At 43.6% G+C, this 18,699-nt stretch overlaps 1 gene segment (V, D, J or C); it reads left to right on the forward strand.

Annotated features, from left to right (window-relative positions):
- Positions 1-1,768: 1,768 nt before the first annotated feature.
- LOC129487362 (immunoglobulin heavy variable 3-21-like) overlaps positions 1,769-18,699 on the forward strand; it is a 50,382-nt gene continuing 33,451 nt past the window's right edge. Inside the window, 2 exon segments of the V gene segment in view lie at positions 1,769-1,829; positions 1,933-2,229. Of these exon segments, the coding sequence occupies positions 1,784-1,829; positions 1,933-2,229 (343 nt within the window).

The raw sequence follows: 18,699 nt of genomic DNA on the forward strand, positions 1-18,699 counted from the left end.
ATTTGGTGACCTCACCTTCAGACCAATGCTCTGATTAAAGAAGAAAGAGAGTGGAGATACTTCTCAATGAAACTTAGGCGAAGACCTCTTTTCCCATCTCAGTTCCTAAAAGATTGCCCCAGTGCCCCTAAGATAACTGGTTTTTGTAGTTTGCCCCTGGAGAGTAATTTCTTAATTCTGCAATGGGGATAAAGGTGGTGGGTCTAAATGCATTTCAGAGTGTGGGCTCTTTTTCTCTCACAGACAGACACACTGGGAAGGAAAGATTTTTGTGAATATCCCCATTTTGTGGAAAAGGAATTAAAAAGGATATAAAAGCACTTCAGTACGTGGTCCCTGAGAAATTCACACTACAACATGTTTACCACACTTGACTTCAAGCAATCCAGTACATATGTGTGTTTTTCTCTTGCAATAGCCTACATTATACATGCCAGACTCTGCCTCAGTTCAGCTCATACCCTGGCCTTATTACGCTCTACAAGAACTTGCCTCTCCCTAGATTTCATATTTGGTGTTTATCTTAAAACTTCAAGTATTTAAAGTATTTTTTAAAATTTGCAAAATCACATCTTCTCTGTTTATCTGTTATGATTGATGTTCTTGTTGTAAGACTGAGAGTAATAAAATAATGCAAACATTGTTAAGCTGCTTAATAAAAAACAAATTGTGGTGAATTTGTTCACTGTGATACCAACCATCATTTATAGTAAATAAATGCCTGCTACACAGAACAACAAAGTATAACATCTAAATATTTATGTCGAGTAAAATAAGCCAAACAAATAAGAATATGTACTACGTTACTGCATTTTTATAAATTCTGATAAATAAAAATGCATCTAAAGTAGTACAATGAAGATCAGTAGTTGCCAGGGGAAATGGTAGAAGAAGGGAAGGGGAGAGAAGGAGGAATACAGCGGAACAAGAGGAAATGTTGAGAAGAATTCACTTAACCACTTTCTTGATAATGATGACAGTTACATCACGTTTATTAATTGTACGTTGTAAATATGTGAAGTTTATTAGCTTTCAATTAAGCTTCATAAAATGTATTACAAGCAAACAAATAGAAACTTAGACAAGAAAGGAGTAATAGAAAGATGCAAACATATGTTAAATGTCAGAAGTACCTGAAAATTAATGTGCCTGGACCCTAGTTCTCCGCATCTTCTCAGCTGAGTGCTGGAGTGCAGCAAAATCACACATGCTCTTATTTCAGAAAGTGGGTTCTGAAAACCACACTAGGAACATCCATCTTTATCCTGGGGATGGTCCAGGGGGATGTCAGAGCCAGTGACGAGGAGCACAGGGTCAGACACCAGCTCAGGGGGATGTCAGATAGCAGCATTCACTCAACCCAGACATGAGCGCCTAGATGCATACACAGCCTCCACCATGTGTGGGTCGATTTACATATCTGTAAATGGAGAAAATATTGACTCCTACGGAACATAACATACACAGATGTTCAAAAATGTAATCGGGTGTTCAGGACAAAGTGTTTATCACAGCACAATTCCATAATAAGACAGTACGTTTTCCAAATACCATCATTGTCAGCAAACTTATGCAGAGCACCGTCGTCTTATCTGGGTACAGCCTACTCCTCAAGCGTCCCACCCTAGAGCTTGTTATATCGTAGGAGACATGCAAATAGGGCCCTCCCTCTACTGATGAAAACCAACCCAACCCTGACCCTGCAGCTCTGAGAGAGGAGCCTCAGCCCTGGACTCCAAGGCATTTCCACTTGGTGATCAGCACTGAGCACAGAGGACTCACCATGGAGTTGGGGCTGAGCTGGGTTTTCCTTGTTGCTATTTTAGAAGGTGAGTCATGGGAAAGTAGAGAGATTGAGTATGTGTGGATACGAGGGAGAGAAACAGTGGATATGTGTGGCAGTTTGTGACCAGGATGTCTCTTTGTCTGCAGGTGTCCAGTGTGACGTGCAGCTGGTGGAGTCTGGGGGAGGCTTGGTACAGCCTGGGGGGTCCCTGAGACTCTCCTGTGCAGCCTCTGGATTCACCTTCAGTAACTATGGCATGAGCTGGGTCCGCCAGGCTCCAGGGAAGGGGCTGGAGTGGGTCTCATCCATTAGTAGTAGTAGTAGTTACATATACTACGCAGACTCCGTGAAGGGCCGATTCACCATCTCCAGAGACAACGCCAAGAACTCGCTGTATCTGCAAATGAACAGCCTGAAAACCGAGGACACGGCCGTGTATTACTGTACCAGAGACACAGTGAGGGGAAGTCAGTGTGAGCCCAGACACAAACCTCCCTGCAGGGGTCCCCAGGACCACCAGGGGGCGCCCGGGACACTGTGCACGGGGCTGTCTCCAGGGCAGGTGCAGGCGCTGCTGAGGGCTGGCTTCCTGTCATGGTCCGGGGCGGCCTCATTGTCAAATTTCCCCAAGGAACTTCTCCAGATTTACAATTCTGTACTAATATTTCATGTCTCTAAATGCAAAACTTTTGTTCTTTTTGTATTTTTGTTTTTGCAACAAGAGGACACATTCTCGCCTCCACAGAAGCCACAGTGTCACTCTGGGGGCAGATAATCCTTCTGTGGTCAACAGGATGAAAGTGCCGAGGAATCTCAGTGGAACCTGGGAAGTATTTTCCAATTAGACTCAGGGCAGAGACCTCCACGGGAATCTCTGATTAGAACGGGCTTTGAGTTCTGATGGGAGCCAAGACCAAGAGAGAGGCTCACCCAGGGTCAGAATCCTTAAAACCTGATGGTTTTCACAGCTATCCCACCTTGTCTTGAAAAACTGTGCACATCTGACTCACACTGATTCAGTTGACCCTATTTCTGCTAATCGATTTTCCTTCTCTGCAGACTTGATTCTCACAGTTCCCTTTCTTCTTCTCTTTCCTGAAAACAGAGGATGTGTTTTCTGTAGTCAAAATCCCAGGGATCAGGTCTGCAGGAGCTGGGTAGGCTGAGGGGACTTTCTCACTCACCATAGCCTGGTGACAATCCTACTGTATTTTGTGGGTGGAGGTGTTTGGAAAATGAAGTGAACATTAGTCATGAAGGGAAAAATACTATTTTCCTCCAAAGGGATGTTGATGTAGAGCTGATCTTGTGCTTCTCACACTGTCACAGAGTTTATGCTGTCACCTGTGACTTTAGGAGAGCTGAGGCTGGACACGCCACTGTGCTGTGAGCTCTGGTAACAGTAATTGTAGGGTCTGGCTAGGCAGCCTAAGGTCAATACTGCTGGCCTTCGGGAAAGACAGGCTGGAATTCCTGGGAAGACCTGCATCTGCCGTCCACCATGGAGTCCCATCGTCTTCTGTTATGCTCTGATTGAATGAGGCCCACCCAGGTTATCTAGAACACTCTTCATGACTTAGGAAAAAATAGTGGCAGGCTCTCCTAAGACCTGCATTGTGCCATGGGAGCAGCACCTAGGTTAGTGTGTGATTGAATAGATGAGACTGTGGTCTAGTCAAGGTGACAGGGAAAATTGTTGCCATTATTATGTTTTATTTTATATTTGGCAATATACTCATGCTCATATTACAAATATCTTTCTACATTTTTCGTATCAGAAGCTTTTGAACGAGAGCAACTTCATCTTGAATAGGAGCTACGAAAAATAAGACTGAAACCTGCTGGGCTACATTCCCAGTAAGTTAAGGCGTTCTTAGTCACAGGATGACATAGGAGGTCTGCACAGGATCCAGGTTATAAAGACCTTGCTGATAAAGCTTACAGTAAAGAAGCTGGCCAAAGACCATGTAAACCAAGATGGCGACAAAAGTGATTTCTGTTCGTCCTCTCTGCTCGTTATAATGTCTTAACATGCTGAGATGCCATTTCCTGCCAGGGCCTGCGTTTCCCATCCCCATCTGACTCAGAGCCTTGTTTTCCTCCCGCTTCTTTACTACGAAATGGCATGTCCCCTGTTAGTGGTTCATGCAAGCAGAGGCTGTATCCTGTTTGACAAAGATTCAGCATGAAACGATCCTGTTACCTAAACAAAATATAGGCAGATGAGACTTAATTAACCCAAATAATTTTTTCACAACAAGAGAGTGAATACACAATTTGCAGAATGACAGAAAACTTTTGCACACTTTGCCTGTGACAGGGAACTAATATGAAGAATTTGCAAGGAACTCAAACAACCCTACAACAACAACAGCAACAAGAACCAAATAATCCCGTTAAAATGAGCAAAGGGCATGGGTAGACATTTTCAAAAGAACACATAGAAATGGATAATAAATATATAAACAATGCTCAACATCACTAACCATCAGGGAAATGCAAACTAAAACCACAATAAGATATCATCTTCCGCCAGTCACAATGACTGTTACTAAAATCTCAAAAAATACCAGATGTTGGTGAGGATGGGAAATAAAGGCAACTCTTAGACATTGTTGATGAGGATGTAGAAGAGTACAACCTCTAATTGAAAACAATTAGAAAAACAATTAAAAAAAAGTCAGTGTGAGCCCAGAAACAAGCCTCCCTGAAGTGGGCACAGGACCACCTGGGGGCGCTCAGGACCCACTGAGCACAAGAGCCAGCCTCAGGGCAGGTGCAGATGGGGGTAAGGTCTGGTTTCCTGTCAGCCCTGTGGCTTCCTCTCCATGAAACAGTTTCCTTTGTGGCACGTCTCTGGATTCCTTCTCCTGTTCTTCCTGTGAAGTCTCTGAAGAAGAAACATTTGTCGTAACAAGAGAAAAACTTTCTCACATGCACCAAAGGCAGAGTCACCTACAGTCACTTACTCCTGTTTCTGAACGTCAATAAGGTATCAATGCTTCTGAAGGTAATAAGCTAAATCTATAAAGATGCTGTGTTTAACTCAGCACTGCAGCCCAGCTCAGCAGAACTCCAAAGGCCAGCCAGCAGCAGCCAGGATAAAGTGGGTGCTGGGCACTGGGGCAGAGGGAGTTCGCATCCAGTGCAAGAGAAGAAAGGCCCTCTGGTGGGCACTGTCAGGACTCCAAGGCCACAGTTCAATTGTAGGTGATGCCGGGCAGAGGAGGAGAGACCCCACCAATGCTTAGTGTGGATGTCGAGTCCGATGGTGCCACACTCACACTCCAGGTGAATATGAAAACATTCACGAGCTCTGTTTTTGAGGTGTCTGCTGAGAGCAGCACAGGCCTCTCAAGAAATTACAAACTGGAATTTCCTCAGTAGAGCAGGAAAGGAGGCTGGCTCAGGGCTTTACAATGATTTGGTGGTGGGGTCAGCGGGGGAGTTTCCACTCAGGAGAAGGAGCTTGTGTGATTTAAACCTCACACTGACATCACATGAGGGAGCTTCCATGATTTCTTACTAGATTTACCACATGCAGGGGACAAGGAGGAGGAAGAATAAACCTTAATTCATCAGCATCAAGGCACCAAAAGTAGGACCTGACACTTTATTCTCCCTAGCAGCTTAAGAAAATGAGTGAAAAAGAGAGATAAGAATCCACTATGTGTGAAAAGCAAACAGGTCTAAAGAAAATAACAATTTTATTACTATAAGCACATAATAAAAAGAAAGAGAAGAAGGAATGAGACAGGCAGGGGTGCTGAATCCATGCCCTGGGTGGGGCCTTTTCATTATCCACAATCATCAGTTTATTCTGAAGGTCTCAGGTCAGCTTCCTGCTTCAAAATATCACAGGCCCTTACAGTATATGTGAAAATGCTCGATTTGTCCTTCTTCACTAAAGTAGCCTTATAATTAGATGAACTTCTGAATTTAATCTTCAGTTGTGTTAAATAAAGAAAACACACAATCTACAATTTAGGAAAGTGAGAGTTTATTTTTATCAAGGGTTACAGCCATCCCGTATGCTGGAAAGCATAGCTTTTGGTGAAGACAAGAGAAAGGCCCTTCCACGAAGAAGGGGTTGGGCAGAAGCTTTATGCTGAAGGGTTTGGCTAAACAGACATAATCAACAGGTTACAGGAGGGGCTATGGATGTTCATGGAGGTGGTGCTGACACATGCATACTGAACAAACATGCCTGTAACGTGACCCCTGTTCAATTGCCAGTGGAGCCTTAGCATTTAAGTTCATTACAGTCAGGCCCTATGTGCCAATAGCAGAAGCAGAGACACAAAGGCACTCAGGGCGCAGCCTCTGTAAACGGCCAGAGCCAGGCCATGGTCAGCGGTCTCGGATCAGGAGAAAGGTCCTGATCTCAGTCCAGTGTTCAATCAAAGCTGGGGTTATGGCTTGTGGAACAGGCGGTCGGTTCATCAGGGCATGGGCTGCAGTTGTCTTCATAGTGCCTGTCTCAGTGCGGTGCTCACTGAGCCACTAGAGAGAAAGGTTTAATTGAGCCTCTTTAAAATCAACATTTTGAATTATTTATCAGACATTTCAAATATGTCATGTTGTTTAGATTCTATTGCTGGAGAGTTAAGGTGATATTTGGGGGTTTGTAACTCTGTTTTTTCACACTTCCTGAATTGCTTATCTGTTTGCTTTTCATTAGCTAACCTATCTCTTCTTCTTATTTTTGAATTCATTCTGATTTTGATGAATATTTAATTCCCTTTAGAATGTGAATATAATGTACATTGTGTGGGTCTTTCGATTTTGGTTCTTGGTTCACTCGTGGCAAAGACTCTGTAAGGGTCCCTTGTCTATAGATAACCATTATTTAGTGGCCTTATGAAATGGTGGTTTTAGGACCAATGTACTGGACCTGTGAGTAGGCTCACTGCCCCCTGCAGGTCCCAGATAGTGGAGGCCTCGGGAACTGTTTCTTATTTGGAATGCATTTGTTTCAGCAGATTTTGTGTTGGGTTGTCAAGTTCACCCTTCATGTTAGTAGGTGGCCTTACAGGTTTGAGCTGACTGTGGCAGAAGCAGATGAGTACATGCTTGATATCTGTGCACAGGGAGAAGCTCTCTGTTGCCTCAGGTGATGGACTGGTCTATGAAATGCACAGTGACCTGAGTTCCCTGCTCAGCCCCTGAGAGGTGGACCAAGCTGGACACACATGAGCCACCGAACCTGGCAAGCAAAAGCTCCAGCCTTGATGGAAATGGCGAGCTGAGGGGCGTCTACTCAGTGGGGTTTATTTTGTTATTAAGAGCTTTAGTGTGGTGGCTTTTTCAAATTCCAGCTGTAGTAGTAACATACTGAGCATGTGATCAGGCCCATGGTCTTTTGCGCGGCTGGAATCACAGAAGCGTTGAGAAGCTAATCTCAATTTCAACTGCTGTACACTGGTAGAAGCGACTTTGTATTGGGTCATGCAGTTTGAAGGTCCGGCCAGTCGGTGGCGCTCGCAGGTAAGAGCCGGCTATGGTGGCAGCAGAAGGGTTTAAAGTGGGAAACTTGTCATGTTCCAGATCTTAGAGAAAAGACTTTTAGTTATTTCTCATTCAACCTGATACTACCTGAAAGTCTCTTGAGTGTAACTTTTATTTTGTCGCGATGGGTTCTTTCTATACCCATTTTTATGTTTTTTTTAATGAAAGGATGTTTCATCAAATGCGTTTTCAGCATCAATTTAAAAATTATATGTGGATTAAAGATCAAAATGTAAAACCTAACACTATAAAAACTCTGGATAATAACCTAGGAAACAGAATTTCGGATGTAAGAACTGACAAGGTTTTATAATGAAAATGCTAGAAGCAGTTGCAACAAAATTGAAAATTGACAAATGGGACCTAAGTAAATTAAAGAGCTTCTGTACAGCAAAAAATACGATCACCAGAGTAAACAGGCAACCTACAGAATGGGAAATAAAATATTTGCAACCTATACATTTGACAAAGGTCCGATACTTAGTATATACATGGAAATTTAACAAACATTCAATAAATAAAAAGTGACCAAAGGAGATGAAAAGACACTTCAAAAAAAGACCCACACGTGGCCAACAAGCATAGGAAAAAATGCTGAATATCACTATCATTAGAGAAATACATATCAAAACCACAATGAGGTACCGTCTCACATCAGTCAAGTTGGCTAATCTTAAAAAAAAAATAACAGATTTTTAAGGTTACAGAAAAAAGGGGAAATGCATACATTTCTGGTGGGAATATAAATTAGTTCAACCATTGTGGAAAGCAGTGTGGTGATCCCTCCAATAACCTAAAACAGAAGTTTCATTTGACCCAACAATCCTACAACTGGACATATACCTAAAGGAATATAAATATGTGGGTTCACTGCAGCATTATTCACAATAGCATAGACATGGAATTTACCTAAATCCCCATCACTGGCAGAATGATAGAGAAAAATGTGGTACATACAACCATGGAATACTATGCAGCTAAGAAAAGAATGAAATTATGTACTTTGTAGGAACATGATGGAACTGGCAGTCAATACTCTTAGCAAACTAATTCAGGAACAGAAAACCAGATACTATATGTTCTCCCTTATTTGTTGGAGATAAATAAAAACAAACACTCTTCCAGGGCCTGAGTCTTCCTTATTCAACAACTCATTCTAAATTAAGTATTCAGCAAGTTCCTGATACCCATTTAAATATTCTATTTCATCTGGGCCACTTATATCACTCAAAAAGCAATGATAACTATATTTATAAGTGGGATTCTAGGATAATAAATATCTGAATAGTGAGAATATGAAGGATACGGACGGTTTTTTGTTTAGTTCAATGGGCACATAACTGTGGGAGACACTATAGTCCTATGAAGAAGGTATTCAGACTTCAGAGATAAGTAATGTTTCCTACGTTGTGTTTGTGACTTGGAAGTGGTGGATTGAAGAGTGTGGTAGGTGCCCAGACCAAGCGGAACAGGAATCAACATGTAAAGATGATGATCTATGGATATGATCTAAAACCATGTAAATACTTCAGATAATTCTATTTAATGCAGTTGGAAATAAAACACAAACTTATTCAAAATACAAATTGCTTGGTAATTATTTTGGGAGCTATGAGTTCATCAAGAAACTCAAATTCCTATTTCTATTTCAACCCGTGATTCCTGCTGTCAATGGGAGGGAAGTCTCAGAACCAATCACACATCAGAGGGCAAGTCTGTCAACCAAGAGTCTTTCCACTGAAGGGCCTGGGAGGTCAGGACCCTCAGGAAAGTGCTGGGGACGCTGTCTTGGGAGTGCCCAGCAGATCTCAGAACTCTCCATGGGGCCTGCTGGACACTCATGTGGGGTAACTAGTGGCCACCTTTTCAGTGTTACCTGTGAGCTCCGAGTGTTCCCAATGGGACCAGGATGGGTCAAGGTGCCTGCTCAATGTCAGAGACAGCAATGGTCCCAGAAACAACCCAGGTAATCTCCACGCCAATAAAACGTGGGTTCACCGTGAGGAGCACATCCTGGGGTTGGGGTTTGTTCTTCAGTGGGAAGAGTCTGTCCACAGAAAGCGTAGAAATGGGGCAGGCGATGCATTTCCTCAGGCGGGATTTAGGACCTGGTCTCTCAGCATCCCACACTTGTGCAGCTCATGTGGCATCTGTGTTTTCTTTCTCATCCTAGTTCAGGCTTTGAGCTGTGAAATACCCTGCCTCATGAATATGCAAATAACCTGAGGTGTTCTGAGATAAATATAGATATATTGGTGCCCTGAGAGCATCACATAACAACCACATCCCTCCTCTGAAGAAGCCCCTGGGAGCTCAGCTCATCACCATGGATTGGACCTGGAGGTTCCTCTTTGTGGTGGCAGCAGCTACGGGTAAGGGGCTTCCTAGTCTCAAAGCTGAGGAAGGGATCCCGGTTTAGTTTAAGAGGATTTTGTTCACTCCTGTGTCCTCTCCACAGGTGTCCAGTCCCAGGTGCAACTGGTGCAGTCCGGGGCTGAGGTGAAGAAGCCTGGGGCCTCAGTGAAGGTCTCCTGCAAGGCTTCTGGAGGCACCTTCAGGAGCTATGCTATCAGCTGGGTGCGACAGGCCCCTGGACAAGGGCTTGAGTGGATGGGAGGGATCATCCCTCTCGTTGGTGTAACAAACTACGCACAGAAGTTCCAGGGCAGAGTCACGATTACCGCGGACACATCCACGAGCACAGCCTACATGGAGCTGAGCAGCCTGAGATCTGAGGACACGGCCGTGTATTACTGTGCGAGAGACACAGTGTGAAAACCCACATCCTGAGCGTGTCAGAAACCCTGAGGGAGAAGGCAGCTGTGCTGGGCTGAGGAGATGACAGGGGTTATTAGGTTTAAGGCTGTTTACAAAATGGGTTATATATTTGAGAAAAAAAGAACAGTAGAAACAAGTACATACTCTAATTTTAAGATAAATATTCCATTCAAGAGTCATCATATAAGCCAAATTCACAGAGTGGGAAAGGCCACACTCAATAAAGTTGGTACAAACATTCCATGAAGGTGCTACTGTGAACAAGTTTTCAAATTGGATGAATTCATTATTTGGAGCAAGGTTATTTGATCATGTGGTGAGACTAAGAATGATTCTTAAAAAGTGGCAAAAAAATCCTTCAAATGTTTCAGTCACTCCTTCTCATAAAGTTTATTTTAGAGCAGTTTTAGGATTACAAAGAAATTGCACAGGAGGTGTGAGAATTCCCATGACTCCCTGCCCTGCACAGGCACAGCCTCCTCTGCTACGACCATCCTGCACCACAGTCACAAACCAGTTACAATGGATGAATCTCCAAGGACACTTCGTTCTTTCTTTTTCTGGTGATCCCCTAATATAACAAGCCTAGAGTATCTCAGAATTCCATGGTTTTTTCAGTGCTTTCTAGAACTGATATTAGTCAGAGGGCAAGTGGGTAAGGCTATTACTATTTGAACTCTTTCTTCCAAAATCCACAAAATATATATTAATTTAGAGCTTATCTTACTTCTGGTTTACAATGCTCCTTCCCAGAGAGTAAGACTTTTCAAGCTTTTAGAGGCCACTTCATGTCTCTAAAACACCAGAAAGTTCTGGGGAATCCCATAATGAACATCCTTTCACGAGAATTGCAGACCCTGGCAATGACAGACTCCATGTATAATGCCCTAGAGTTGGATTAGACACACTGTAAGCTCTTGGGTGGTGAGTCTGAGTAAGGTGGTTTGTGCAGCAAATGCACACACATGCATGGGACCCAGGCAGGAAAAAAAGCTTCCCTCTACAAAGGGAGTGTGCACCTGAAGCAGCCCTCACAGAGGTGGGCACTGCTCACCCTTGATGAGTGCACATTAGCCAGAGGCGTGACCATGATTGGTTTTGAAGATAAAGAGCACCACTGAGGTCATAGGTTATGAAAATGTTTGTCATCCTTCAGCTGAGCAAGTCCATCTGCTTGTTTGTGGGTGTCAACCCCATGGAGGGTGCACTTTGGGAGATGACAAGATGCACATAAACCTCCTCTCACTAATTATCCACTACCACACACTCAGAACAGCCCTGTGCTCGAGAAAGGGATACACACCTGCCGAAATAAACAGAGCTTAAGGGTTTTATTTCCTGGTGAATATACTGCCCAAAACCACACGTTTCAGGAAGATTAGCTCAGAAATGTTGACCAATTGACTGAAGGGCAGTGGCGGGTGAGGTGACGGGACAGCCTCAGGGCTGCACATGAGGAGGGCTCCCTCCCCACGCAGGTTCTTCCTCCAGGAGCTGCACCAGGGACTCAAGGAGGATCAGGGAGAATTGAGAACACTCTGCTGCATTGCTGCCTAGAGAGGAAGAATAAATGATGAAAAATACAATTCTGAGTAACGTATGGGCATTTGCTCATGAAAACTGTTTTTCCAAACGCTTGTGAAGGTCTTGAAATACCCTGAGTAGCTGAGGACAAACATTTAAACCCTCCTCCCACAGGGAGTTCAAGCAGGCTGGATGTGTCCTTCTATGGATGATGTTCCCCAGTCCCTTCCTCTTCCCAGCTCATCGCTGGCTCTCTGTGTAAACAGTTCTCATCAGTAGAAGGTGGTTGATGAAGTGAGGTCTTCAATTTTCTCATCTTCTATGTGGTCATGTTATTTTTTTTCATCTGAGGGTTAAAAACTCACTTGCATGCAGCACATGAGACCCTAAAATCTCTTGTGGACAAAACGGTAACAAAGGCACCCACCAGGGTTGAGCATCCCGTGTTGCTGACAGCGACCACCAGGGGTCAATGTCCTCCTCACAGTCCTCTGTCAGAGAAGCACTTGAGTGATTTCAACAGCAACTTCCCAGGAGAATCGGCTGAAAACTACTTGTCCCATTTTCCATGCAGATATAACCCATCCCTCTTCCTGAAGAAATAGAAAGAGCTGAATACTAAATACACTGAATGTTGTTTTTGCTGGTTTTGTAAGTTTGTGACTTTATCACTTTCTAATTTCTGAGTTATGTGGACCACTCTACATATTTCTCTCATGAGTGTGACCAGCCTTCTGGATGGGAAATGTAATTGACTTTCTTCGTGTAAATGTCAACACAAGCTCTTCATGGTTTCGGTGCTCACTGACCACTCTAAACTTACACATGTGTTTCTTTATTAGCTTTGTTTTCTGGTATCTCTACTTGGCTTATTCATCACGTCCATTTTGTGTTATTTGTACAGGTAATTGTTATTTTTACAATTTACTGTTGCTTACTTTAATTAAATAAGCAGGTAAGGTATTCTATTGCTTAGAATAGAAAACAAGGTAAAGTAAAAGTACATGCAGTAATATTTAATATAAGTAAGCAGGCAGCTGAAAGCAAGGGAAATCTACTCTGCTGTGTAAAAGGGTATGGAGACCTCACAGTATGATGATCTTCTGCAGTTTAATCCATACTGCTGCATAAGTGACAGCGTCCACTCTGTTTATATCAGAGCTTTCCCTAACATGTACAGTGAAGACTGAGCCCAGGTACCTCCAACCAGACTGACCAGCACCTCTTACCAAGTGCCTGAACTGACAGCGGTAGATATCACGTCTGTCTAAAAGAAAACATTCACACTGTAAGGATACCCACCAGTCACATGGAGGCAATTTGAAAAAATTAAAGCCCAAGCCTGATAGGTAGTAATTTATACTTAGAAGAATTAACTTTTATCTCCCCATGTTTTTTTAATCATAGAGAAACTACTAGAGTCACTGTCCAAGTTACTGAATATCTTATTCCCTAGAATGAGACACTGCATAATGTGTTCTGACACGAGGGAATGTAGCTGTAGTTAAGGGACAGGAGATGTGATCATAAGAACACGAGTCTGAGATCCAGCAATTCTTTCTCCTTCACATTTGCCCAGAAAAAAAGACCCCAGCAGAACAATGGAAGCATTGACTTAGGTCTCCACAGTCTGATGTGAGAAAAACAGCAGGTAGTTTATGCCTCTGTTTTATAGCAGGAAATTTAATCTCTAAAGAAGGACCATTTTGAGGATAATACTATTCTCCAGTATGCTTAAATGCCCCCAGACAGAGGGCACTACAGTGCCCCGTGGCCAGGAGCTACAACACCTGGGTCTGGAAACCACTGGACAGAAATGTCAGTTTCTCTTACGACATGTATGATGGAAATTTGAAGAATGTTTCTTTCCTTCCCCATAATCATAGGCTGGGATTGACTGGAGATCCTGGTACTTTAAAAAAAATCAATTTTCTATGTTACCCTTGTTTTTAATTCCTGACAAGCAAATAACCCAAAGGATTCTTTTCTTTCATTGGTTGAGAAAGATTTTCCCCTAACTTCAGCTTAGTTCAGGCATACACTGACCTGAATGGGCATTTACCCTCAGATGGGTGCACACACCTATCAACATGTGGACCCTTCTGTCAGACAGACACACCTTTACTCATGTGGATTCTTCCCTCAGACAAACACAAATGTCCCCACATGGACTCTTTCCTCAGACTACCACATATGTTCTTACATTTACGCTTTCCTCAGAAAACAGACATTTCCTCATGTGGACTCTTGTCTCAGACAAGCAAATACGTCCCAATGTGAATGAAGTCTTCACTCAGATAAGTACACATATTTCAACATTGACTGTTTCCTGACACAAGCACATATATCCAGTGTTAAACTGTCTTGCGACAAAATGATCTCAAGATAATGATAATTATAAACTCCAACCCTGAAAAGCTGTAGATCTGCGTTTTGTTCATTGTAACATAACTTTGTCTCATTGTCAGAAAGAGTCGTTTGCAGCTATAAATGCACCGATTACAGTCAGATTTCCATTTTCTCTGGAAATGTATTTCTTATGTTCTTACTGGACTAATTCATTGATAATGTTTGCTCACATGAAGATACTTGAACAGTGTCCACATTAGAGAATAAGAAAGAGCAATGGGCAGATTAACCCTGTGCATCCAGACGCAGGAATCATTTGACTCTGCCTTCCCTGAAACGGAGACACAGAGGATGGATGAGCAATGCTGAGTGGTGCACCTATGACCACAAAGAGAAAGACATGGAAATGTGTCCCCTCCCCTCCTCATGAAAGGCAGCTCATCCCCTGTTCCTTCAGGCCCTGGTGAGGAGCCACACCATATCTGTGTCCTTCTTCAGTGTTCACACTATGGAGTCTGCACTGATCTGGGTCTCCCTTCTTATCACCCTCAATATTAGTGTCCCTTGTAAATCAGGTCCAGCTGTGGCTGCTCATAGGGTTGTTCTCAGTCTATTTCCTCTGTGTTCGTAGAAGTCCTATCTGAAGTTCAGTGGTGGAGTCAGAGGGGTAAACGTTGTACAGCCCAGTGGTTCACTAAGACTTTCTTGCAAAGCATCTGGATTCACCTTTGCTGGCAACAGCCTGAGGTTGGTCCAGCAGGCTTCACAACAGGGATTGTTGTGGCTGGCAACAGTGAGTCATCAAGTGGGAGTGCTCAGGGTTACTCTTCATGAGTACAAATAAATTAACAGCGACACCCTTTCACGTGCAGTCTACCTTACAATGACTAACCTGAAAGCCAAGGACAAGGTTGTGTAATACTGTGAGGGACACAGGAGAGGGAATATCTGCACGAGCCCAGACACAAAAATCTCTGCAGGGAGATGGGAGGGAACTGCATGGTAGATGCTGCTCAGAACCACCAGGGGGCGCTCAGAACACCAGGGGGTGCTCAGGACACCAGGGGGCGCTCAGGACACCAGGGGGCGCTCAGAACCACCAGGGGAAGCTCAGGACACCAGGGGACGCTCAGGACCACGAGGGGGCGCTCAGGACACCAGGGGACGCTCAGGACACCAGGGGAAGCTCAGGACACCAGGGGGCGCTCAGAACAGGAAGAATCTCTTAGAAAGCAGCTCCACATCAGGATCCCGGGAGGCTGTGGAGAAATGGGAACACTCATAAACTATTGGACATTTAAATTAGTACAAACCACTATAGAGAACAGCTTCGAGTTTCCTCAAACCCTGACGATAGAGTTATCGTATAATCTGGCAATCCTACTGCTGGTATATACCCCCAAAAAGGAAATGTTTTGCACTACCGTGTCTGCAATGGCACTGTTAAAGCACTGCTCACAACAGTCAAAATTTGAAAGCAACCTATGTGCCGATTAACACATGAATGGATAAATAAAATATGGTACATGTAGGATGTGGGTTAATATCATGCCATAAAAAGTGAGATTTTGTCACTTGCAACAACATGGATGAAACTGGAGTTCATTATATTAATTGAAATGAGCCCAGAACAGAAAGACGAAATTCACATGTTCCTATTTATTTGTGAAAGCTAAAAATTAAGACAATAGAACTCGTGGATATAGAGAGGGAAAAGATGGTCACCAGAAGGTGGGAAGGTCTATGGTAGACGGGGATTATTAGCGATGGTCAATGGGTAGAAAAAGTGATTAGAAATAATAAATAACACATAAATTGGATAACACAACAGAATAAGTATAGTCCTCAATAATTTACTTATAGATTTTAAAAGAAATAAAAGTGTATGAATGGAATGTTGGAAACTCAATTAATGCTTGAGAGGATTATAAACTATTCCTCATAATGTGATTATTATGCAGTTCATGCTGATTCAGAGTCCTGTACCCCATAAATATATACATGTATGATTTGATTTACTCACAAAGATTCAAAATTAAATTGTTTATGTAACTAATATTCTGTATCTATACTACATTGAACCTAAGAACACACTGGCTTTAACACACTACTGTCATCCACATAGACATTCATAGCCTTCTTTCTCTGCTTTTCCGTAAACCCACACTCCAAAGTGAGAAAACCTCTCCTACCATATCACATTAATTTACTTAATGCACAATTTCAAAATACACAAATTGTGCTTAGGATTGTTAAACTGACCCTTGTTGAAAATATGTTTATTAACCAGAATACAGTGCTTATGTGGAGCTTATTTATATTTTACAGTCACAACATCAAATTCTTTCCAAGTTTCTTGTGTCCAATATTTATGCCCCACCTTCTTCAGGGTAATTAGTTCAAGCCTTTTGATTGTTGCTAGATATTTTTATACAGCTGTCTTTTTTTGTGTTTCGTGACCTGCTAAATACTTTCGAAGTTTTACGCATTTAGGTTAACACTTTGTCTCAAAAAATATGAGTTTTCAGAAATTATTTATGCCATGTGTCCATCATTGAATATCATAAAAACAGTTTCATTGGCCGGGCGTGGTGGCTCACACCTGTAATCCCAGCACTTTGGGAGGCCGAGATGAGCAGATCATGAGGTCAGGAGATCGAGACCATCCTGGCTAACATGATGAAACCCCATCTCTACTAAAAATACAAAAATTAGCCAGGCGTGGTGGCAAGTGCCTGTAGTCCCAACTACTTGGGAGGCTGAGGCAGGAGAATGGTGTGAACCCAGGAGGTGAAGCTTGCTGTGAGCAGAGATCGCTCCACTGCACTTCGGCCTGGGTGACTGAGTGAGACCCTGTCTAAAAAAAAAAAAATAGTTTCATTGTGATTAAAAAGTGTGTGTTTCACCTAATCCACACACCTTCTCCCCACCTTCCTGGGAAACCTCAAATGTTTACTGGATCTATACTTTTATCTTTGGCAAAACAGCCTGGCTGTTCTCTTAGCCTCTTCTGCAAAGCATCAAGATTCACCTTCGCTGACTACAGCATAAATTGAGCCCAGATGGCTTGGAGACAGAGGCTGGAGTGGGGGGTAACAGTGATTGATTCAAGTGGAAGTTCTCAGTGATATTCTGCATCAGCACAATGAAGTTTCACAATTCCCAGGGACACCAATTACCAGCACAGTCTCCCTTAAAATAATCTACTTGCAAGCTGAGGGGACTCTCACAGGGGTAGGCAGTGTATTACTGTGAGAGACACACCGAGGGACATTGCTGTGAGTCCAGATAGAAACCTCCCTGCAGGGAGACAAGACAGGACTTTGTGATAAATGGGGCTTAGGACACCAGGGGACACTCAGGACAGCAGAGGGTGCTCAGGAGAGCAGGGTGCACTCAGGACATGGTGTGTGTTGTAGGGGGGCATCGCTCAGGATCACCAGGGGGCTCTCAGAACCACCAAGGATCACTCAGGAAACCAGGGGGCGCTCTGGACACCAGGGGGAGCTCAGAACCACCAGGTGGTACTCAGGACACCAGGGGGCACTCATGACCAGCAGGGCGTGCTCAGGGCAACAGGGGGCTCGCAGAACCCCAGTTCCAATGCCAGTGTTGGAATCACTTTTCATTGGCAAGACCCTGGGAAGGAGGGCAAATTTGAGGCTTGTTACTGTGCAAATATGCCACTGTGAGTGTGTGTGTGTGGGGGTGGGTGGGGGGTGGACCTGAGACATAAGGTGTGTGCGTAAAATTATAATCTGATGTGAACTTCGACCACAGAATCCTAAAGAAAAAAAAAAGAGGCTGCCCCAAAGTCCCCATCAGTTCCTGGAGTCGCCATGTGTCTGGACCATATCAGTGCATCTGGAGCTCCAGGGAAGGGGCTCCCTGGTGGCTTTAGTGATTCCTTGATTCCTGTGCCAACGTCTCCCTGTGGGATATGTTAGGTTTCCTAAGGTCTATTTTCTATTGTAAGAAGTGGTGTGAGAAGTAGTTGGTGTCGCTGAAGGAGCATTCTGAGCCAGGGCACAGCCAGGTCCTACTGGGCTTGAGACGCTGGGAGAAAAACGCTCTGTGAGCCCAGAAAGGAACTTCCCTGCAGGGCAGGAGCTGAGCTGCAGGGGGCGCTCAGGATGCACCCAGCACAGGATCCAGCTCTGGAGCAGGTGCACAGGAGGCTGGGGAGTTTTCTCTCAGGGATTGAATATTCCTTATTTCAAAGCAATAATGACGTAAAATTTAAATAAGAATTTAGCAAGTACTGATGTGTCTTTAGTATTCTCTTGCATACACAGACACTACCAAACCCAATAATTTAATGCAAAACACATTTAAAAGGAGAAATGTCTAGGCCTTTCAAATGTATTTATAGTTAGGAATTGAGGGGTGGTTTTATTAATTCAATGGGTATTACTGTCTGGAGACACACTCATCCCAGAAGTTAGATGTGCAGAGGGCAAGGCCCAGGAAAAGTTCAGATTGCCAGTGAGCCATAGGAACAAGGAATCACAGTGAGGACAATGTCCTGTAAGATTCTGGGTTTCTGTAAGAGCAGTTCTGTCTTCATGGACTTCTAAGCGTGTCAGAGGACAAATATCATTAAACAAAGTTCAGGGCAGGGAGCTCAGCAGCCCGCTGTGGCGTGGTCCACGTGTCACTTATCTTCTTCCTCAGGGTGGCATGGCCTGAGCTGTGAAATACCTGCCTCATGAATACGCAAATGCACTTGTGTCTACTGAGGTAAATACAGATCT

The sequence above is a fragment of the Symphalangus syndactylus genome, chromosome 8 (genome assembly GCF_028878055.3).
Source record: "Symphalangus syndactylus isolate Jambi chromosome 8, NHGRI_mSymSyn1-v2.1_pri, whole genome shotgun sequence".
NCBI classification, from domain to species: Eukaryota; Metazoa; Chordata; class Mammalia; order Primates; family Hylobatidae; genus Symphalangus; species Symphalangus syndactylus.